The sequence below is a fragment of the Equus asinus genome, chromosome 22 (genome assembly GCF_041296235.1).
Source record: "Equus asinus isolate D_3611 breed Donkey chromosome 22, EquAss-T2T_v2, whole genome shotgun sequence".
NCBI lineage: Eukaryota > Metazoa > Chordata > Mammalia > Perissodactyla > Equidae > Equus > Equus asinus.
The window spans coordinates 64467528-64490761 of record NC_091811.1 but is presented as its reverse complement, the minus strand read 5'-3'; the positions used below and the strand labels follow the sequence as shown (position 1 = coordinate 64490761).

The following is a 23234-nucleotide window of genomic DNA, read 5'->3' as shown; positions in this document are numbered from 1 at the left end:
AGGGGCCGGCCGGGTGGTGCAGCAGTTAAGTTTGCACCTTATGCTTTGGTGGCCCGGGGTCCACCAGTTTGGATCCCGGTGTAGACATGGCACCGCTTGGCAAGCCATGCTGTGGTAGGCGTCCCACATAGAAAGTAGAGGAAGATGGGCATGGATGTTAGCTCAGGGCCAGTCTTCCTCAGCAAAAAAAAAAAAGAAAAGAAAAGAAAGAGGAGGCTTGGCAGCAGTTAGCTCAGGGGTAATCTTCCTCAAAAGAAAAAAAATCGTGGAAGGAAGGACGCTGAAGTTTTTTTTGGACTTTAACACACAAGGGAAATATGATTTAACATCTGGCCTGGGAATTCCAAAGCAAGAAAAGTTCTCACTTAAATATGGGAATATTTCTAGATTGCTAAGCTTCAGACTATTATTTATCTCATTTCATAACTTCTGGTGCATTGTATTTGAAAACAGGGCTGGGCATAATCTGCAATAGGAAATAGATTAGAACAAAATATCAGCCTAGAGTACAGCATGGACTTGGGGTTAATTTACTTAATGCTTTGTTCTTTCCATTTTAAAAGACTGCTAGAGGCAAAAGCTAAACTGTGGTGCCAGGAGGATGTGTGAAAGAGGAGTATCTGTTGGCAGTGGAGGATCAACCTTATGAAGGCTGGTCCAGGGCCACTGTTTGTGTATGCTGGTCATTACCGCACTGGGGGCAGGGGGGAGCTACTGGTATTTAGTGGGCGGAGACCAGAGATGGGGGACAATTCTGCAAAATAAGCTTTTCATGACTTCTGAATATCCTGCCAGATATCTGTGCACGTGAGAAGTCCGTTTATAATGATCTAACTCTTATATATATATAAACATAAAGTATTTTTGTAGCTACAAGAATGCAGCTATACGTAAATCTACTTTGTTAAGTTAGAAACTTTACCGGGAATTATTCACTGCTTTGGAAAATCACGTCAGTGACACCAGCACCACTTGTGGAACGTGAGTCACTAACAGGACACACCAGTTCTCAGTGCGCTTGCGATGGAAGTGACATTACACGTAGGTGCGAGCCTCTGATGACTTTGTTCGGCAGTGAAGTCGCTCCTAAACTTTTACATGTTAAGTACCTACGATCTTATAATACTTTCTTTTATATTGAGATATTATGTTATTCTTTTAATTAGGTATGCAGGTTGGTTATATTATCTAACGATTTCATTTCCAGATACTGAAGGGAACACTGCAAAAGCTTTCTTATAAACAGGGGGTGATCATACAGCCTGTGTGGCCGGGCTGGCCCCTGCTCACGTCTCCAGTCCCAACTCCTACCACCTGCCCCTTAGCGCACTAAACTCCAACCAGACTGCCATCCTTTCTGTTTGTCCAACACTCAAGGTCATTCTTGTTCCGAGGCCTTTGCAGTTGCTATTCTGTTCCCAAATCTGTGCACAGCTTGCTTCTTTTTATCACTGAAGCATCAGCACATTGAGAATTGAAGGGAGGCTTTCCCTAGCTATGTTTCCCCTGCTAGTCACTCTTTATCTCAGCATGCTGTTGTCTTCCCGACACTCCAATTACCTAAATTCATATTATTTACTAGTTTACTTATGAACTATTTTTCCCCCCGGAATGTGGGCTCCATACGCGCAGGAATCATGTGCATCTGGTTGACCCTGGTGGTCCCGGCGCCTGGTATAGAGTAGGTACTCCATAAATATTTGCAGGATGGATGTAATCCATTCTTACGTATGCTTATTAAAAGATTATTAAAATATAGCTACAGATTAATTTGGGGTTATCTAATGACAGAACAATTTATGACACCTTAATCCACGCCAGACTTGGAATCATCTGAGTAAAGTCATAGGGGCGCCTAGACTTTACTTTTTATAAGATTACAACGGCAGAGTTCAGCTGGAAAAAAGTCACAGAATCTAAGACTTGTAAGAGAAAATGCACCGCCCTGAACAATTAGTGATGACCATGTATTATAAACTTCCTGACCACGTGTTACCTGCACTTACTTGGAAGTATATCTTCTCAAGTGTTTCAAATGTTTACTAACTTCACACACACACATCGGCAGCAACCGATTCGACCACAGAGCTTTTCTAGCCTTCTGGCATTTCAAGTTAGATGCTTCAAGGCATTTCACTTTCTGTGTGTGTTTCTAACAACGGTCCTGTCTGTCTTTCAATAACCGACCTCCCTGAACAGAACCTCCTGCTTCCGAATTAGAATCAATTTTTCTCTACAGGGAACAGTACTCTAACAAGCTTGAAATAATTAACTGCTCTGATCCACAAAAGGGAGACTTTACCAGCCAGATGCTTCTGGATTGTATAGATAGCTTTTGCTTTTAATATAGAGCCATAACATTAGTAAAGTTAAAGAATTTAAAAATGTTATAAAACTTGTAAGAATTTTTAACAGAAAAATAACAGCACCCTTAAAAACCAGTATCTAATTCCATTACAAAGCACATGCACTAGAAGAGAAAATTTAATTTTTCTTGTAAAAGTTACATGACATTTTATACTGAATTGGTTGGCCAATTACCCATGTTTACAATATATCTTGCTTCTTTAAATAAAATTATTAGTGATGCAGGACTTACCAAATATTCTTCTGTGCCATACAGAGAAACAAACTGCTCATCATCTTCTAATTCTCTAGCTGCACCGAAATCTGTGAGTTTGTACACAGACTGGCCGTCTTCCCCTATCACACGCATGATATTTCCTGGCTTGATGTCACGGTGTACTATGCCATTCTCTCGGAGATGATTCATTCCACCCACTTCAACAATAAATATAAAACGAAGGAAATTAAAATGTAGGTATCTGTGTGTCTGTCTGTGGGCGTCAAATTCATTCATATAATTCATTCATATTCACTCATTGTTAATTTTTCATAAGTTGGTCCAAAGTCATTTTAATCAAAGGAGTAACAGACAGTATTTATATTTTATATCTCATGTTAGAGTAACAAGGAGTTTCAGAATGATAAGATCCATATGGTCTAAGGAAGAGTTCAATCTCTCTTAAATACTATCAGGAAAAAGAACAAAATGGTCTTAACCATATGACTTGCTGGATTATTTTTGGTTATACACATGTGGGCAATCTGCCTAAACTTAAGAATAAAGATTCCCAAGAAAGACATCAATCTTTCACCCCAGTTTTACATTTCTTTACCTTTGGAAAAAAATTCTACAAAAAAGTAAACTAGACTCAATACATAAAATAGCAAAAAAGTAATAGAGGCAAAACATCACACTCGTTTCCATAAAAATACACTTCTCATATGCTTTAATGCTCTTCTCAAAGGGCCGTCCCCTCTCCCCTTTCTTTTAAGGGCAAAGGTGGCCACACTGCTGAGATGAAGTTGTTTTGGCTAACAGGCAGCATCACTGAGCGATGGCTGGAAACGTTTGTTTGACAGCCGATAGATGAATATCCAAATATAACATATGAAAAAAAGGTCAGGGGTATCAACATTCAATTATGAAAACTCAGGGCTCCCAGCACACCGAGGAAGGCGCAATTACCCGTAACTTCTATTCGATTACACAGGCTGTAGCACACATTGCTTCTTTCATTTTGTCCTCACCTACATGGTCTCCACACGGCCTCCAGCGTCAAGTTGAAGGACTCCCTCTAACCTTAAATCTTCTTTATCACCTGGCTTTTCCTATTCCTCAACTAATAATTCACTTCTATAAATCTATTGATTCAGATATTGTTCCCCTTGGTTGCCATATTCTTTTTTAAAAAATAACAGCTTTATTGAGATAAAATTCACACATCACAAAATTCATCCTTTTCAAGTAGGACACAATTCAGTAGTTTTTAGTAGAGTCGAAGAGTCAGAGAGTGTACAACCATCACCTCTAATTTCAGAACATTTTCATTATGCCAAAAAGAAACCCACACCCATTAGCAGTCACTCAACTCTGTCCTCCCCTCAAACCCCTGGCAACCACGAATCCACTCTCTGTCGTCAGGAACGTGCCAATTCCGGACGTTTTCTGTAAATACTGCGGTCTTCTGTGTCTGGCTTCTTTCACCTGGCATCCTTTTAGAGGGGCATCCACCGTATAGCATGGACCACTACTTTGTTTCTTTTTATGAATAAACAGTATTCCACTGTATGGATACACCACATTTTGTCTACTCATCAGCTGGCAGACACTTGGGCTGTTGCTACTTTTTGGCTATTATGAACACTGATGTACAAGTTTTTGTGTGGATGTTTTTAATTCTTTCAGGTAAATATACACAGCAATGGAAATGCTAAGTCAGGGGCTGGCCCCGTGGCCGAGTGGTTAAGTTCGCGCGCTCCGCTGCAGGCGGCCCAGTGTTTCATTGGTTCGAATCCTGGGTGCCGACATGGCACTGCTCATCAAACCACGCTGAGGCAGTATCCCACATACCACAACTAGAAGGACCCACAACGAAGAATATGCAACTATGTACCACGGGGCTTTGGGGAGAAAAAGGAAAAAAATAAAATCTTAAAAAAAAAAAGAAATGCTAAGTCATATGATAATTCTATATGTGACCTTTTGAGTAACTGCCAGACTGTTCTTCAAAGTGGCTGTATGTTTTTACAATCCCACCAGCAGCATATGAGGGTTCGAGATTCTCCACATCCTCGCCAACACTTTTGTTTTGTCTTTTTGACTTTAGCCATCCTAGTGGTTACGAAGTGGTATCTCTCTGTAATTTTGATTTGCATTTCCCTAATGACTAACGATCCTGAACATCTTTTTATGTGCTGTTGGCCATTTGCATATCTTCCTTGGAGAAAGGTCTATCAAATCCTCTGCCCATTTTTAAATAGAATTGTCATTTTATTGTTGTTATTGAGATAAAAATTCTTTATGAGATATATGATCTGCAAATATTTTCTCTCATTCTATGGCCTGTCTTTTCACTTACTTGATGTTGTCCCTTGAAACACGAAAGTTTTTAATGTTGGTGAAGTCCAATTTATCTATTTTTTTTCTTTTTGTACTTGTGCTTTTAGTGTTATATCTAAGAAAGCACTGTGTAAAGGTCTTTGGTTCTGAATGTTAAGAAATTTACTTTTTAAAGTTCTTATATCATTAAATTATACATACACACATACATAAAATCATATAAACAAACATACCCACATCTCGCAAAACAATCAGAAATTCAGACTCTGGCAGTCCATAGGCATTAGACGGCTCCTCTAGGACAGTGTATAAACTCCCACATGGACAGAATTCCATAACAAGTACTTTATGCCTTGTTGTTGTCTGGAAAAAAAATAACTGATTAGGACTCAATATAAAAAATAAATGTTTATTATATGCCAGGACTTAACTGATTTCATTTAAAGGTAGAATTACCACAATGATGAAGGCACTTTGAATTGTTTTACGTGGAATTCATTAAATATTTGTTGACTATACACATATAAGAATCAATATCTTGTAAATTCCTATTTAAATTGGATTTGTTTTTGAAGACAATCAAACCACAGAGAAAGCTGGCTAAATCTGAACTAGAAAATCCTTGCTACAATGTTATAACAGTTCTTTAAAAATTACCTTTAATTTCCAATACATAATAGTACATTTACGACACTAGGTCTTCTAACAAATCTTTTAAAACAAGAGATTCTTCTCATGAAAGGTACTTTTACTCCAAGGAACAGAGTTCTAGCTTTAAAAATAAACAGGTGGCAGGAGAGCTCAGTGGTCCCTCCTGCAGCAAAGTTCTAGTCCGCTTGTTTGCATCTGAGCTGCTGATTTATTTTAAACCTTGAATTTAATGTTCCACTGATTATAAAATACATTATTAACAACAGCTTTATAGGGAAACAGAAATATTGCCAACTATCACATTGATTATAAGATACATGCCGTGTTCAGAAATTTGAAAACGTGAATATGAGTCTTAAAATCCAGTATTCATCTCCAACTTTTTTTTTTTTTAAAGATTTCATTTTTTCCTCTTCTCCCCAAATCCCCCTGGTACATAGTTGTATATTTTAGTTGTGGGTCCTTCTAGTTGTGGCATGTGGGACGCCGCCTCAGCATGGCCTGATAAGCAGTGCCATGTCCGCACCCAGGATCCGAACCGGTGAAACCCTGGGCTGCCGAAGCGGAGTGCACGAACTTAACCACTCGGCCACGGGGCTGGCCCCGGCATAATATTTTCAATCCTGATTTTTTCACATAACATTATATATAAGCATGTTCCCAGGTGATTATAACTGTGGTAAATATTTCTTTTTTATTGCTGCTTAACTACTGTGTAGAGAAGAATTAATTTTACCCAAAGAGAGGTCTGGCCTTTGCTTTTGACTCCTGGGCGGTGACTCCCAGGCCTCTGGAATGTCCTGTTTGCTAGAAGTTTGTCTAGGGGTGTTGGCCTTGTGATTTACAATGGGTTTTTTTTTTTAATAGCTTATTTTTTTTTCTGCTTTTTCTCCCCAAATCACCCCAGTACATAGTGGTATATTTTAGTTGTGGGTCTTTCTAGTTGTGGCATGTGGGACGCCGTCTCAATGTGGCCTGACAAGTGGTGCCATGTCCACACCCAGGATCCGAACCAGTGAAACCCTGGGCCCCTCAAGTGGAGCACACAAACTTAACCACTCGGCCACGGAGCCAGCTACAATGTGGTTTTAAGACACGCATATCTGTTCCAACTTTCGGAGGAAATGGGGGCTAAAGGTATGAGCCCGAACCTCTGGGAAGGGCTGGAGACTAATGGTCAGCCACGGAGGCAGCATGTGATCAAGCCCCAATAAAACTCTGGAGACCAAAGGCTCAGGCGAGCTTTCAAGGCTGGCAATGCTCTATGTGTACTGTCACACATCAAGGCCAGGAGGGTGACGTGTCCCTGAGGACAAGGAAGATTCATGTCTGGAACTCTTCCATATGCTGCCCTATGGATCTCTTCCTTTGGCTAGCTCTCATTTGCATCCTCTTGCTAGAACAAAACTGTAATTGTAAGCATAGTGCTTTCCTGAGTTCTGTGAGTCATTCAACATTCTAGCAAATTATCAAATCTGAGAGCAGGCACGGGAAGTCCTAAATTTGTAGGGAGCTGGTCTGAAGTGAAGGTAGCCCTGGGGACTCCTGAACTTGCAGCTAGTGTCTGAACGAGCACAGCCTGGTGGGGACTGTTTTCTCTGACGGTGCAGTTTGCCAAATCCCTCCGCAGCTGGCCTCAGAAGCGTTGAGCAGACTCAGCAGTCCGGAGAGCTGTGCACCTAACCTCGAGTGCAGCTAATGCGGGGTAACTATCCATCACACCCTCCAACTTATTTAATCATTCTTTACCATAAACAGGGCAGCGATGAACACCTTTGTGCATAGAACTATAATCTACATTTCCGATTACTTCCAAAGAAGTAATCACTAAAAATGAAATCACTATTTAAGGAGTATAAACTGCTACATTGTTTTTCAAAAGGTGTGATTTTATTGATTACCCATTATAAAGGGATTAAAATAGATTTCTATTTCCATTAATTCTAGTTAATTTTCCTAATGACATTCTTCCTTTTGCTGTTTCCCCCTAAAGTCAGTTCTATCTTTTACAGTTGGACTTCACATATTAATCTCTGGATTCCTAGGATTTTCATTCTTTTACAACGCCTTTTTTGTATTGTTTGACTTCCTCCTTGTTCCTTTTATAATTATGTCAATTTAACTTCATTTATTTATTTTTTTTTAGTAATAATACTGGTAAGCATATTCTAAATTCTTTTATTTCCTATACTACTTTCTCTGATTCCATGAATCTTTATTTCCATTGTATGTCTATTCAAAAACCTTACAGAACAGAATATTTGGTTGTATGAGCCCTAATTTTCACATTTAAAAAAACTCACTGTTTATAAAACAATGTTTTATGTCAGATTATTTCTCCTGAATTGTAATAACTATAATAAATGTATCAAAATTAACTAAAGCTTCACTACTTACCTCCTCTTCAATAGCAAATAATTTGACAATATTTTTGTGATTGAGTTTTTTTAACACTTCAAATTCTCTCATTTGAACATCCACTGGACGAAGGAAGCTTATGTTATTAAACACTTTGATAGCAAACAAGTCACCAGTTTTCTAAAAAAAGAATAGAGAGAAAGGTTTTATTTATTTACAATACCATGAAGAAGATAAAACGGTGCCATGAGAAGCAGCTATAGCAATCTAGCTTTCTTATAAAACACGCTGAATATTCTTAAGCACAGGTAATTTGTACTAGCACCCCTGACTTTTTTTAAAAGCTAAAATCAATCAATCAACTGCTCAATATTGCTTTCAAATTGTATGCTTTGGAACGCAGAAAAGGCTATTTTCTTTCGTATTACAAATAAAGCTTCTACTACGATACATGTGGCAGACAGTCATTTCCACATCAGAAGATAAGAGCTCTAACAGCCCGGAATGTGAAAGATATTCTAAGAAATAGAAAGTGAAACTCACAAGGGCTTCTCCAGGGCCTAAGAGATTTAGATTAATCAAAACAGGAAAAGAGAGATTGAAAAGTATGTTCCACATGTGAAACTTTAAGTTAGAACCTCAAAGTACTGCAATTAAAACCTTCGGACCTCTTCCCCAGCTGCGGTAAGGCGCGTGCGGAAGTGGGAGCGGAGAGGAGGCTGAAGCGGGCTGACCTCGCCGGGCTGCTCCACGCACCTTGGGGACTTTCTGCAACTTCACCTGAAGAAGCAGCGCAGACTGTCGCCTCACAGACCATGTCTAGAGGACCAAAGACGATGGCTTTTCTCTACCGATGTACTGTAGCACGCCCATTCTCCCTCTCATGGCATACTGAAGGAGATCACACACACAATCACAACGCACAGCCGGAGCTGGGAGGGAACCCCAGAGGCACAAAAGACACGCTTAGGTCCAGGTCAATGGCACATCCTCGTGTTCTTCATCTGAAGCTCACTTTCAGGCTCTCTTCCAGACCCTCCCACCTCCTTCCACTCGCTCAGCCCAGATTCTGAGTTTCATCTTACTTTTCCCGTAATCCAAGGCTGACCTTCCCTGGAGTGAGTGGAAAGATCATTTCCTCTTTGAGCTTAGGGTTCCAGCACCTCCTGCATAACAGCAGTTCATGGCTCTGTGTCTGTCGGGAGCTCTGCGGTGGTCTTCCTCAGAAGCCCTCTCCACAGCTCTCCACACAGACCCACCACTCACAGCCACCAGCCTCCTCCTCTCGACCTCGGAATCTTGGGATCTTCTTCCTAAACCCACTGAACTCCTTCCCGGTCTCACACTTCAAGATCACGATTTGAAGACCCGCCATCTGTGCAATGTGACCACTCCTCCCTCCCGCCCCACCCCCCACAGCAAATACAGACACATTCTTTCCAGAGGAAAAGAGCCACTGACGTTTTCAGACAATACGAAAACAGAACAACAGTTTAACTACAGCTCAATTACACTGTTTTTCCATTTGTTCAGCCAGGGTGAGGACACTGCCAAATCTATACCACCCAACAGAGAGACTTTTCTTGAGGACACTTGTCTCAAACTTGGTCTAAAATGAGAAGAATCCTAACAGAGGAGCAAGTAGGGAACATGGTACACGGCTGCAATGTTCCCACCGTGATCAAGGCCAGCATTTTCCAAACTTCTGCCGTCTACATTACACCTGTGAGATTACTGGGCTACGTGCAAGATACTCTTTGCCCTTGTTTCAACTGCACAGTCACCTAGCATTCACTGGCCCTAAGTCAAAGCAGATACAAATAATATTTAGAGATCTACATGGGCATCTACACACACACACAGACACACACAACACATGCACATCAACATTTCCTTCCTACAGCTCTCTTCCCTTTAACTTCACCATGGTTATCACACACATTCATACCCATCTACCCACATCAGTAGCTAAATGCAACTTAATGGAAAAGAGATGGATTAAGTAGATACTGTCGTCCCCCCTTATCCCCAGGGGATATGTTCCAAGATCCCTAGTGGATGCCTGAGACTGCGGATAGTACCAAACCCTGCATATATGTTTTTTTCATACACCGCTATGATAACGTTTAATTTATAAATTAGGCACAGTAAGAGATTAACAATAACTAATAATAAAATAGAACAATTATAACAATACACTGCAGTAAGTTAGACGAATGTGGCCTCTCTCCTTCTCTCTCTCACTCATTTAATATTTCTAGACCACGGTTGACTGTGGGTAACTGAAAGTGCAGACAAGGGGAGACTACTAATACACTTTGAACAACAGATAGTAAACTTAGGGACCTGGTCATTCTAAGTAATAACATAAAAAGGTTTAGCCAATATCATGGTAAAAACCCTTAAACAGTTATTAAGGGCAAGCAGGACTTTTTGGGTATAGTCCTAAACCCTTGAAATTGATGTCACTGAGAACAAGCATGGTTTCTCGAAACACATCCCTGGGAAGACTGTTAGGGACCGAATACTAACCTGGGTCTCAGCAATCTTTTAGGCCAATTCTTATGCCTCTCAAATCTCTGTTCTCGGCTTTCAAACCCTACTGGATAAAGCACATTTTTGTTTCCTCGGAAGAACTTCAGGTTCTAGTAGGGCAGTCTACTCTGCCCTCATTCATTCATTTACTCTTTCATTCGACAAATGTTTACAGAGCATGTGTTACATGTAAGCACTGACATGAAGGACACTGGGTGTCTAAGCAAGGAAAGAAGACCAGAATATGTGAATCATTTACTGCTGCCAGGCACTTCAAATACGCCTTACCCCTCTCTACGGCTACTGACTACCTGTCACTCCATCAGCTTCCCTCTTAGGTCCCTTCCAATGCCACCCTGCTGCTAAACCCAGACTGTCTGTGGGCAGGAAGGGCATATTACTTGTAGTTATAGTCCCCAGGTCCACCACAGCGCCCGACACAAACCAAGCGATGATTACAGCTAGTTACGGTAATCTGGGCCCCAGTAAAACAGAAGCCCAGTCAGATGCGGTTATTCTCACTGCTAAATCCTGTGTTGTCACCCGTTTTCTCTTCTTCTTGGCACAGGGCACAAAACAAAAACAATTTCTAGGACAGGAATATCCAAGGTTGATGACAATGAATTTAATCAAGGATCCAGAACTTGTGGACAATTCTAGAACCAGAGGGGAGGAACAAAAGCTAAAAGCTGTCACTTCTGATTCCTCCTCTATGAGCCACAGAGGCTGTTAATGGTCATAATCCTTCCCCAGAGGAAACAGCCCTCCTCCCTCGACGCCCATCTCATTGTCACGGACGGCCCTGCCCAGCAAGCTCAAGGCTACAGGAAAACAGGAAGGAACTCCTCCTTACAGAACGTTTAGAGCTCCTGTTTCTGAAAATAAGAATTTAGGGGGCTCCAAACATCATTAGCTCAAAACAAATTCACAGTGCTGAAAAATTAGAGGATGACTATTTGCCTTATAAAATGATTTTTTATTCCACTATTTTTCCAGCTTCCTTCCCAGAACAGAAACTTTAATGGTCTTAATTTTTTTTTAGAAGATTGGCACCTGAGCTGACATCTGTTGCCAATCCTCTTTTATTTCTTCTTCTCCCCAAACCCCCTAGCACACAGTTGTATACTGTACTTATGTTAATTTAGTTTATTTTAAATTATTTTAATTATCTTTAATTTCATCCTCCAATATAGAAACTAACACAAAATCTTTTTGGTCCGTGAAGTGCCTCTGGGATTAGCCCTTTTCTAGTCTCACTTCCACTAACAAACTCTGATTACCTCATATCAGCACAGCCTTTTAAACCTGCACCCCTTACTGATAACCTCATTGTACTCCAATCTAGCTTGTAGGACACTGCTGTACTGGGGGCATGGAGCCTCAGGAAAGCATACCAGAATCATCTGTGGGTTCCCCTCCAAACACACCTCCGCCTCCTCTACTCCCCGCTACCCCAAATCACTGCCACACTGAACTTCTGTGAGTGACATCACTCACCACGGGAGGGCCAGGAGGGGAAAGAATCAGAAGCCACAACACTAATCGTTCCCACTTCCTGTTTCAACCAACCTCTTGTTTTTCTCCACTCCCCAACAGATAACCTCTGGCGCCACTGGGTAGCTATCAGTGCCCCTGACACAAGCCATACCTTAAACAACCACAAAAACAGGTATTCCTGTTAGACAAAAGCATCAAAACCACCAGGCCTCGCATTTTAGTACAAGTGTGCCTCTCTGAAAGGTACATACACAGCGATAACAAGCCTTCACAGTTTCTCTGCACCAACCTTATGTCTTCCTCGAAAGACATTTGCAGTAGCTCCTTGGCCTAAAATATCCGACAAGAGCCAGAGGTGATTAGAAGTGCTCTGCATCTCGGCTTGGGCAGGCGGTCCTCTTGTTACACTAAGAGAAAAGAAAAAATGTGCCTGTTTATTCGAAGAGAATAACACATTTAAGAAACAAATGCTAGCTATTTTTAGTCTCCAGTAAGATCACCCATTATTTATTACCAAATCGAAGTATACCAACAGTTCAATGTAAAAATCTAAGTTTCCAGCAATATCTAAGGCTAACACGCTGTGTGGGCTCTGACAAACATTAACCAATGCCATCTTATATACTCATCTTAATTCACTCATCGCAGGCCTGAAAAAATATCTATTTCCCTTCTAATTTTGTCTTTGGCAAAGAGAGTGATACCGGCTACTTAGCTCCTTCAACTGTTTGGAAAGACTAAGCAACATTTTCAAGTGTTCTAAAATAAAGTAATAATGTAAAATATAACAGAAATATACACAAAATTACTCTGTTGCCTTCAGGGGCAGGGCAATACTAACAAGAACAACTGTTGCCACAGAATCACACTTTCCGAACTTAAAATTTCGTCTGCACGGAGCCTGACAATCATAACGGAAAGGTGCAAAATCGTTATTCCTGGAAGGTCACTAACCTTTCCGAAATTAACTTAAGGATCGTTTCTCCAACCTCCAAGTATATAAATATACATACCAAGTATATATCACCAAGTCTTAAAAAAATGAGCAAGGGAAGCTTATGCATGAGTGGGGCAGGAGACACAGGGAAAAATCTCTATACCCTCCGCTCAATTTTGCTGCGAACCTAAAACTGCTCTAAATATAAAGTCTATATATACCAAAAAAAGCATCACCGCTACCCTGGTCCTTTAATACTGAAAAGCTATACAACTATAAGGATATTAGAAATATTTGAGCTCCATGTTGGAATAAAAATGAGGTACGTATACTAAATAGCATAAACATTTGTCCCACCGTGCCACCTTTAACCTACTGTAACGTCAGAGTAAAAGAGACCTTAATATTCCTTCACAGTAAGTTAGAACGGACTAGGTATTCAGTGATGAACTAGTGACTGTCAGTATTCCAATTAGGGTTAGGAACACAAAGAACGGCCAGGGGTCTAAATTTCACCAATCTTTGATATACTAAGACATACTTATAGAATTTTACTACTCACATAAGGAATTTTACATACAGCAACTTACTGGAAATAAGCAATAAAAATAAGATTTCTTTTTCAAAATCTGGAACATATATTTACACTTGTCAGCTACTGAAGTGACCACAAACATCTCAAATATCTTTTCAATAATATTTTCAAATATTTTTCAATAATGAAAAACCTTCTCCAATTAATGTAACTTTGCTGTTTGAGATAACTGTAAACGGCAAATAGTATCATTTGGTACCCATCGGTACCTAGTGGACGATATAAACATTCATCTGCTAAGATATGTGCTCTCTATATGCAGATACAAAACTACGGTTTCACAATGATCAGGGGAAACATTTTTTGAAACTATCTTCCAATAACCCCACAACAACAGCGTGCCAAAACATGACTCAGCACGCGCACAAGGTGCCTGCGATATACATCCTCTCGAAATTCTGACACGGTATAGGAGGCGCTCAACAAGTAGGTTCCTGCTGACCCTGCCTTACGTCTACTTCCTTATATCGTCCAAAACGAAAGTCACTATACGTTCACAGAAGAAAAAAGGTCTGGTGACATGGCACACGAACAAAGTTCCAAGATTTCCAAACTCTACCACTATGTGAATCATTTGTTACACAGATGTTATATATTATATTCAGTGTTCTAGAGCGAAGGAACTCGGTCTTTGGTTATGCATTGGACAATTACTGCATAGAACTTGTTTCGAGGCCACCTACTGAAAACACCTGGGAAATGGAAAATAAACCTGTAAGCCATTCCCCCCCGCCTGAAAAACGTTTGGGAATTTGCATCATCTATGTGAACATTAAAGACGTCTTCAGCTTACAGCTTCCGGTGAGCCAAGCCCCGCCGCTATCACCACTAACCCTAAGGAAACGTCCCTTTTCACTCATCCGGAAAACCAATCGATCGATTTAAGAGCTGCGATCGTGCCGCCGCGCGGACCCGGGTGGTCAGCACGCCCGTCCCCAGCCCGGCGAGGGCACATCCTTTCTGCCCGCAGCGCCCCGGGAGTCGGGAGGGCCCGGGCGGAGGGCGGCGGCCGGGGGTCCGCCGAGGGGCCAGGACGCCCCCACACCGCCCGCTCGGGACGCGCGGGCTCCGGGGAGCGCCCGCCCCCCAGGGTCCCGTGCGTTCGGCCCTGGCGCGCCCCGCCCCCGCTCCGCTCTGACTCAGCACCGTTTCCCGCGGGGGCGGGCGCGGCCCCGGCCCGGCCCGGCTCGGCCCGCGCGCCCGCCCCCGGCCCCTCCGCCCGCGCCGACTCACCGCGCGGGGTCCCGGCGCTCCGCAGCACCCCAGCGGGCACCGGCCTCCTGGAGCCTCGGGACACTTCCGGCTTCCCGAGCCCCGGCGGGGCCACGTGACCACGGCGGCGCGCGGGTGCGGTGCGCGTGCGCACGCCCGGCCCAGCCCCCGCCCCGGCCGGGCCAGCGCTGCGGCGGCGGACGCCGGGCCTGCGGGCGAGGGCGCGGAGGGGGCGTGTCCGGGGGCCCGCCCGGCCACACCCTCGGCCTGACCCTGACTCTGCGGGCGGAGCCGGGCGGAGCGACGGACGCGGGTGCCGATTCCCACGGCCGCAGATCCCGCCGCGTCGCCGCTAGCGAAGGCGGGGCGGAGCGGGGGCTGCGAGGAAGGCCACCCAGGACGCGTGGTGACGAACGGTCCAGGGACCGCAGGTGCGCAGGACGCTGGACGCGCGAGGGCCGACCCTGGGGAATGACCTGGCCCGGGGGACTGATAGATCTGAAGACCACGTGGGCTGCCGGGGAGCCAGATGACGCCTCTGAATAATTCCGACGGGAAGTCCTTGGTGGGGGCGCGCGCGCTCGGTTCGCTCCCGCAGGCGGGGTTGCGGGAAATGGCAGTCCCGGGGAACTTGAGGACGGACATCGGCGCCCGCAGGGGCCGCGCCGCTCAGAGCGCTGGGCTGCGCCTGGAGCGGTCCTGCTGCCCGTCGGCGGCGCTGCCGCCCTTCTGGACGGGAGGACGGCGACTCCTGCCGGTCGACCGAGGCCCCGTGTCGGGGCAGGAAGAGGACGGGCGTTCTTCCCCGGAGAGAACGGCGACCAGCGATGCAGCGGGGCCCGCGGCGGAGCGGGGAGAAGAGCCTTTCCAACGGGACAGGCCTGGGGGGCAGTCCCAGCTCTCCCCGCCAAGTCCTGACTCCAAGCAAGGTTTTTTGTTTTTTGTCCCTCTCTAAGCCTTTTGTATCATATGCGCAATAGAGAGAAAAGCCGCTGGAATGCCTAGTTACAAAGGAAGTTACTTTGTTAGACATTGAAACAATGCTTAAGTGATGGAAGCGCTTCTAACAACAAATCTGTTCACTGCGTCTATTTCCAACCAATTTCAGTTCTCCCGTGTCTAATGCGAAGACAAGTTCCTGAGGACAGTAAAACCCGCAGCTCAGTTGCACGGGAGAAAATGTGCCAGCTGAGCCAGAGGCCTTGATTCACACGTTTACCACCTAACGAGAGATGCACGCTGAAATACCACAGTACTTGTTCAACGGTCAGGCCATTTGTGAACCAATTAATGTTAGCATTTAAGATTTAAATAAACTGTTAGGCCCAGAACTAGGCCAGGCCTCACCAAACCCTTGTGGTTCCATAGTCAAGTCACACAAATCCCTAAGTTTTCTGCCTCAGTGATCTTACCTGTTAACAGGTGAGATTCACCCTTCAGACAATTATTTGGGTGCCTGCTCTTGGAGACGAAGTACAATACAAATAAGGTGATTCATGATGGAACAGTTTCCTAATTGCTGTGGTCCTCCCTAAGTAAAGTGCTCTGGCAACCTCAGGGAATGAGATGGCAACTATTATATGTGACTATGTAACAGGAAGTTCAATTTTTATTACAGACTCATAATTTCCATTTCCTGATTTCTCTTACCTCTGAACACATGTGAATCTTCTCAAGGGCTTTAAAAAGCCAGGGGAAAAAGTGTCACCTTTACATATATGGAATTAATAGTACAGCAACCATAGCTGACATCAAGCTTCACGCACAGGTCCTGTAATAAGCTCTTTTCATGTTTAACTTAGTGAACTCTCAGTTATGAAGTAGCTACCATTATTTCCCACATTTTACAGATGGGAAAACTGGGGCAGGGAGGAGTTATTTAACTTGCTTAAGGTTCTAAAGCCAGTTACTGGCAGAACTGTTATTTAAACCTACTTAATCTGGATCCAAAGCCTGTCTAAGCCCTTCACCACTATGCTGTGCAATTCATCAGTAACTCGGAACAATTAGTGCATGGCAATAGAAGCAATTTAGCTCTTCCACAGTACAGGGGAACTTAGAGAAACTCAGCTTTCACTTACCTGTTTTTAAAAACGTTCCTATTAAAGTATAATATACATTCCACTGACCTATTTTTACAATTACCTGTCAACTTAGTTTAGTATGTACCTTTATTCTGTGATGTAAGGAAAAATGTTTAAAATCTCTTCTAGAATTAACCCCAGGAAAAGATTTATGTGCACAATTTAGAATACAATTCAGGGAGTTTATAGACCGCTAAAGCCCACCTGTGAAGCCCCTAGGGACCACAGGGGCCAAAGGTTAAACAATACCCACCCTCCCCTATAGTCTTCCTTGGGCTTTTAGAATTTAAACTTAAATGACTGCGGTAATTCTGCTGCTCAGTTTTGTCCTTCCTTTTTAAATTTCCCAATACTATTACTGATACGATTATTTTTCCTCTTGCTTTCTTACATAGTCATGAATAAAAATGGGGGAAGTCAGGGGAAGGTACTTCTTACAAGCATCATAAACATATAGATACCTTGTGCCCTAACTAAATCTTCGAAGAGTTAGGAAAAGAATTCAGTTTTTACTATTCTATCGACAGATTCGCACAGGCTTCTTCTAGTACATTTGAAAAGATTCTATTTAACAGAACTAAGGTGCATATCACCTTTTAGGAGCATAATCAAATACATCATCCATATGCTTGTATGCGCAATCCTTTAAATGGGAAATCAGGAAGAGAGAAGATGAGAGAATAAGGCTAAAGTATTTATAATAATTCCAAAACAGACTTTGTAGATTTCACTACGTAAAATTTATTTTTTATAAAAAATGTTTAACACCGGCACCTACCCTTAAATCAGTTAATTTATGAAACCAGTCTCTTTCGTAGAATACACACTGGCGTTGTAACAGTTTAAAGTAATGTAATGGCTATCTACAAAAAATTAGTTTTGATTTGCTGTATTCCCTCCATACTTTATGAGAATGTACACATAAAAGAAAATTAAAATTTCCAAACATTTTATATTCAGCAATTTAAAAAAAGGTACACTGTTTTCTTGCTGTGGTCTTTATAAAGGACTTAAAGTTTCAAGTAAAGGGGTAAAGGTACTAGGATAACTCTGCTGTATCTTTTAACAGCATTTTTAATATAGAACAATTTGAACTGCATATAAGCAACTTCTCTTGTTGTCACATACCTGTATTTAGGGAAAATTACATCCATTGTACAGCAAAATCCCAATACATATACTGCAATAAGCTCAAAGCAATGTTAAAAAGACCAGTGTGAATGGCACACAAAAATTGCTTCCGTATAAATGATTAACTGGAAGTCCTGATCATGAAGTAGGCACCGGAGATCCAGTCCTCAGGGCTTTGCTCTCTGGAAGAAGACCTGTAAATGAAGTGTGAGCACCATTAGCACTGATGTCAGAAGATCCCACCTTTCACCTAAGAACGGCGCCGAGTTACTGAGTGCCAGTCACTCTTTGGAAAATAAAACAGGTATCCAAAACATACTTCATAAACTCATACAAAATACCAATTAAGAACTTTCTCTTCTGGACAATTTGATTACTCAGTTGGGAAACTAGTGAAAATATGGTATTACCTCCAATACTATGGGATTCGAGTGGTCAGAGGAAGACATGCTCTTGACACCTTTTTGCTGACCGGCACTACTGTCAAAGTTAATGCTGGGAAATTAAATTTTGAGGAGGAAACAAACGAGTCAAAGCTAAACATAGCAGTTGTTCTCCCTTAAGGAATTTACTATTTATTTGATTATAAAAAAATACTTCCAATGCAACATTTGAGACTATGAACAAGTAGGCCGGTGGCTGTGCCGGGCACCAGCCCAATTCCACACTTGGGTACGTGTGAAGTGAGCACTAGGAAGAGTACGCGGTGGCAGCACGCACAAGGACAAGGCTGTATTCATCATCATAGCCCTAGCTCCCAGAGGCTGGACACTTTGTTAATCTGTGACTAAGTGGAGAGAAAAGAACGATCACATATGAGCAAAGGAAAGCCTTACAAGGAGGCTGTCCATGCTCGAGGTAAGCGTAGAAAAATGGGTAGAATTGATAAAGGAGGAGAGTTGCTAATAAGGCAAAATTTTTGAAGAACACCCAAAATAGCAATGATGATTCCTGCAAGAGAAACCAGGAAGGCAGTCTGAGATGAGGATATGACAAAAAACCCTGAAGGCCAAACTAAGAAACACAAACTCGTTTTGAGTCAACAGTAGGTTTATGAAGATTATGAGGAAGGGGAATGAATTTCAGAGAAGTGGATGTTTTCCAACACATCAGCTTGGACAGAACCAGGGAAGTGGGAACAAAGTGAGACAACATAAGCCTACACCAAAGAAACGGCAGGAGAGACAGAAAGGGAGAGAGAGGGAGGAGAGAATCAGCAGCATCTAAGGATCAACAGGTAGGAAGAGCGGGGCACAGAAGAAGGAACTTCATTTTTTCCAACTAGAAGAATAACGCTATCACTGGAGACGAGCTGGGCTGGGAAGGAAGACTTTTTAATAAACGCTGTTCGGATGAACTCATGTGTGGAGCCCAAGCCTGCTACAATGTACCAGATCTGCCTTTACAGATAGCTCTAACAGAGAGTTACAATTTTTTGAGTCCTTTAATCCATTTGATTGGTCAGTTATGGAACAGACGGCACCTCCACAGGCACTTAGCTTTTATGGGGGAACACGAGTGGGGAGAGTTCCCAATGATAAAGGGTAACACAATATTCTTCTCACAGTTTAAGCTGATAAACTACTACTTGGGGAAAAAACTGACACGGGAAGATGGTAGAACCCAAGTCAAACGATGGCACACTTAGTCACTCGGCAAAGCCCCTGAACTTATGACTTCTACTGAATGCTTTGGGCAAAAGGACCAGGTAGCCATTCGTTAAGTCACCTGCTGCTAAGAAATTCAGCACAGTGCTTTGCCCTCAAATTTGTTGAACGAATGTAATAAAGTGAAAATAAAGAACAGTTCCTCGTCCTGTCACACTGTAATTTCATTTCCAGAACACAAGCTCTTTGTGGACAGGGAAGCCCCTCCTGCTGTTATGTGCAGCAGGTGGCACAGGACCTGGTCCATCAAAGGCAGTCAGGGCGTGTTGGATGACTGGCTACCCAGGTGAGGCCAAGGAGTGCTGTCTCCGATTTCAGTGTAAATATGAATATCAAATAAACATTTGGTACTTCTTGCCAACTCGGAGGGTTTTTTTAAATTCACTGATTTTTATGAATGTAAAAACAGCCTTGATGGCCAAATCTGAGGATTCTACTTTTTGTCTGTTTTACAATTCCAAAGCTTCAAGGTGGGATACGGCCAAGGAAGTTATACTTCTGTCTTTACATTTTTAGCTCCTTCCTTTCAACTCAACATGGGCAACTGTTCTTAAACATCAGCTGTTGCCCCAATCCTCTAGTTCCTATTTCATTATATCACAAAACTGTAGAAGAAAATGGGCATTCCACACCAGTATGTGCTCAGACGCACATGCAGTGTGCCAATCTGACTCTCTATGATCCTTGTAGGTGCTCAGTTGAAAGGGGCCTCATGGGAAACTGAAGTAGAATGTCTGTAACTACAGATTCTTATAGTGGGTTAATTTAGAGCAAAGCGATCCCCAAATAAGTAAGAACTGGTCAAACTATGGTATCCTGTAATACGTGTATCCTACAGATACCTGTAGGACACGGTATCCTGTAATAGGTATTCTTTCTTGGCTCTGAAACACTACCTAATCTGTATCAAGATACGTAATTTTTCAAATACCCACCTTTAAGTAGTTTTTAAAAACTTTAGCATCAGGCTGCTGAAGCGCTTGACAAAACTCCTGGGGAGGAGAGAGAAGAGAGTGAATCCATGTGTATTAAATTTATCATAATTTAAATCCACAGTACAGACGCCCCCCAACTTACTTGGTTTGACTTACGATTTTTTGACTTTACAATGGTTCAAAATTGATACATGTTCAGTAGAAACCATACTTTGAATTTTGAATTGGGATCTTTTTCTAGGCTAGTAAAATGCAGGACGACACTCTCTCAGGATGCCGGGCAGCAGCAGTTTAAGCCACAGGCCCCAGTCAGCACGGTGATCACAGGGTAAACGACCATCTGGTGCCCATTCACCATGCTGGTTTTCACTTTCAGTAAAGTAGTCAACACATGAGACATTCAACACTTTATTGTATAAAACGCTTTGTGTAGACGATTTTGCTCAACTGTAGGCTCATGTAAGAGTGCTCAGCATGCTGAAGGTGGGCTAGGCTAAGCTATGATGTTTGATAGGTTAGGTGTATTAAATGCATTTTCCACTTACGTTATTTTCAACTTACAACAGGTTTATGCAGATATAACCCCATTCTAAGTAGAGGAAGATCTGTATTCTCTTTTTTTTTTCCTTCAAGATTGACCCTGAGCTAACATCTGTTGCCAATCTTCCTGTTTATTTCCTTCTCCCCAAAGCCCCCCAGGGCGAGTAGGACAAAAGCTACATTGCTATGGCTGTTCTCCCTACTACGAGGGCTAATTAAGCAGAGCCAGACCAAAAGAAGAGAACATTCTCTTCAATACAGCTCTGCCAAAAGTTTTGTCAGAAGGCATATGAAAAAGGGAAAACTGGGGATCCTTATCTTTTATAATCAAATTATTAGGTAGAAATATAATAATTTTGCTTCACTTAGAAGTCTGGGAGAATATTAGCTATTCAGAAAAAAGAGTTTTGTTTTTTTTTTAATTTATTTTTTTTGTGTGAGGATTGGCCCTGAGCTAAGATCTGTTGCCAACCTTCCTCTTTTTGTGTGAGGAAGCTTGTCACTGAGCTAACATCTTTGCCAGTCTTCCTCCATTTTATGTGGGATGCTACCACAGCATGGCTTGACGAGCAATGCTAGGTCCGCACCCCAGATCTAAACCTGCGAACCCGGGGCCGCCGAAGCAGAGTGTGGGAACTTAACCACTATGCCACTGGGCCAGCTCCTAAAAGAGTTTTATGATTACTCTTACGTGAGATCTATCCTATTTTTTATTTAACTTTTTCAATGCCTCTTATAAAACAGCATCATAAAACACTGTTGATTAAGAAGCAATTCTTAGAATCTATGCAAGAGATTCTTACTCTAGTTTTAATCAAAACTTTGATACCTCATTAGATCTATGTGCTATTGGACAAGAAGTCTGGATAACTATATGCCAAGAGGATAACTGAATGTCATTATAAAAGTGACCTTTTTAACAGTGCAAAAGTATAAGATAGCTCTCTAGTCACTTACCTCAAAATAGTTTCAGATTTATACATTAAGTACTGCTAAGCCTGGCACATGTAAAATGAACTGCCTGGCACAGACCTTCAGAACAGGGGCTCGTGTGCCAGTCCTCTTTGGCTGTCTTGGGGGCGGCTACTGGACTGCTTTTAGAATGTTTTTTGAAATGCATTTATATTACATAGGATTACAAAGAAAACCAATTATAATGAATTCTGGTTATCAAAAACACTTCCGATACGTGGTAGAATAATAAGACAGTTAACAAGGTCCAGTGGCATATCTTAATAACTCATAATTTCAAAATATTGATGAGTATAAACAATATTTCAAGATCTCTGGAACAACAAATGTGATATGAAAATATCTGTGATTTCTATTGTTGACAAACTCACAGGCCATGCAAATACTACTGTGATTTGTCACCTACACGATGGTAGGAAATTAAATTTCTGTTAAAGCTTAATGAAAATAAAAATGCAGTTTGTTCCCATTCAGTTACACAGTCCCCCTGAAGTCTGGATCCTTGCTATGCTACATGTAGTAAGACATCCAGTTGAACACAGTTTGGCTTTCTTCAGTCACATTTAGACTGAACCACATAGTCATATTTCTTTAATTAAATGAAGAGGCAAACACACTGGGACAGCTCTGACCTGGATTATCTCTGGAGCTACTTGCAAGGAAGGCAGGTATTCTTGTTGAAGATACTGAACACATTCTGGGCCCTGAAAATGGAAAGATAATTATAACTAAATTATTTTCTTCCTTGACATTAATAATGCTTAAACACAAACTGGAACAACTATACATACTTTAAATACAATACGGTATTGTGATTAAGAACACAGACTCTGGAGCCAGACTGCTTTGGTTTGAAGCCTGGCTCTGGCAAATTTCTGGTAACTTGGGCAAGTTACTGAACCTCTCTGAGCCTCAGTGCCCTCATCTGAAAAACGGAATAACTGCGAGAATTGGATGAGCTAAGAAAGGTAAAGCTTTTAGAACAGCTCTTAGCATTCATCATGTGTTAACATTACTTAGTTTTAAGTGGAGCTAAAAATGAAACAATCTTCTAAACGCAGAAGGTCACGATGCCAGAGCCTTCCATGCACTGAAAGGAGACAGCAAGGTGCTCCTGGTTGGTCCCCCACTGGGTGGGCTACAGGGTGTCTGTGGGTGCAGGAAGGGAAGCCTTCGGGCCGTGCCAGGATAATGACCATCTTTAGAAACTAAAG

General features: G+C 42.3%; 2 protein-coding genes across 7 annotated transcripts in view; both read right to left on the bottom strand.

Moving 5' to 3' along the window:
* The window catches only part of TBK1 (TANK binding kinase 1), a 41675-nt gene extending 26804 nt beyond the window's left edge, over positions 1–14871 (bottom strand). Inside the window, exons 1-5 of one of the 3 annotated variants that reach the window (XM_044755757.2) lie at positions 14713–14871; positions 12237–12354; positions 7955–8095; positions 5140–5269; positions 2600–2781 (exon numbers count right to left, since the gene is read on the bottom strand). In XM_044755757.2, the coding sequence (XP_044611692.1) occupies positions 2600–2781; positions 5140–5269; positions 7955–8095; positions 12237–12323 (540 nt within the window). In that variant the 5' untranslated portion in view covers positions 12324–12354; positions 14713–14871. Of the gene's footprint in view, positions 1–2599; positions 2782–5139; positions 5270–7954; positions 8096–8671; positions 9295–12236; positions 12355–14312; positions 14528–14712 lie in introns of those variants that run through there. The other 2 variants (XM_044755758.2, XM_044755759.2) reach the window with 2 other exon arrangements.
* Positions 14872–17492: 2621 nt separating this feature from the next.
* The window catches only part of XPOT (exportin for tRNA), a 36260-nt gene continuing 30518 nt past the window's right edge, over positions 17493–23234 (bottom strand). For all 4 annotated transcript variants that reach the window (XM_044755754.2, XM_044755755.2, XM_044755756.2 and 1 more), the window contains 3 exons: positions 22653–22724; positions 20509–20565; positions 17493–18100 (listed from right to left, as the gene is read on the bottom strand). In XM_044755754.2, coding sequence (XP_044611689.1) covers positions 18074–18100; positions 20509–20565; positions 22653–22724 — 156 coding nt within the window. In that variant the 3' untranslated portion in view covers positions 17493–18073. The remainder of the gene's footprint in view (positions 18101–20508; positions 20566–22652; positions 22725–23234) is intronic.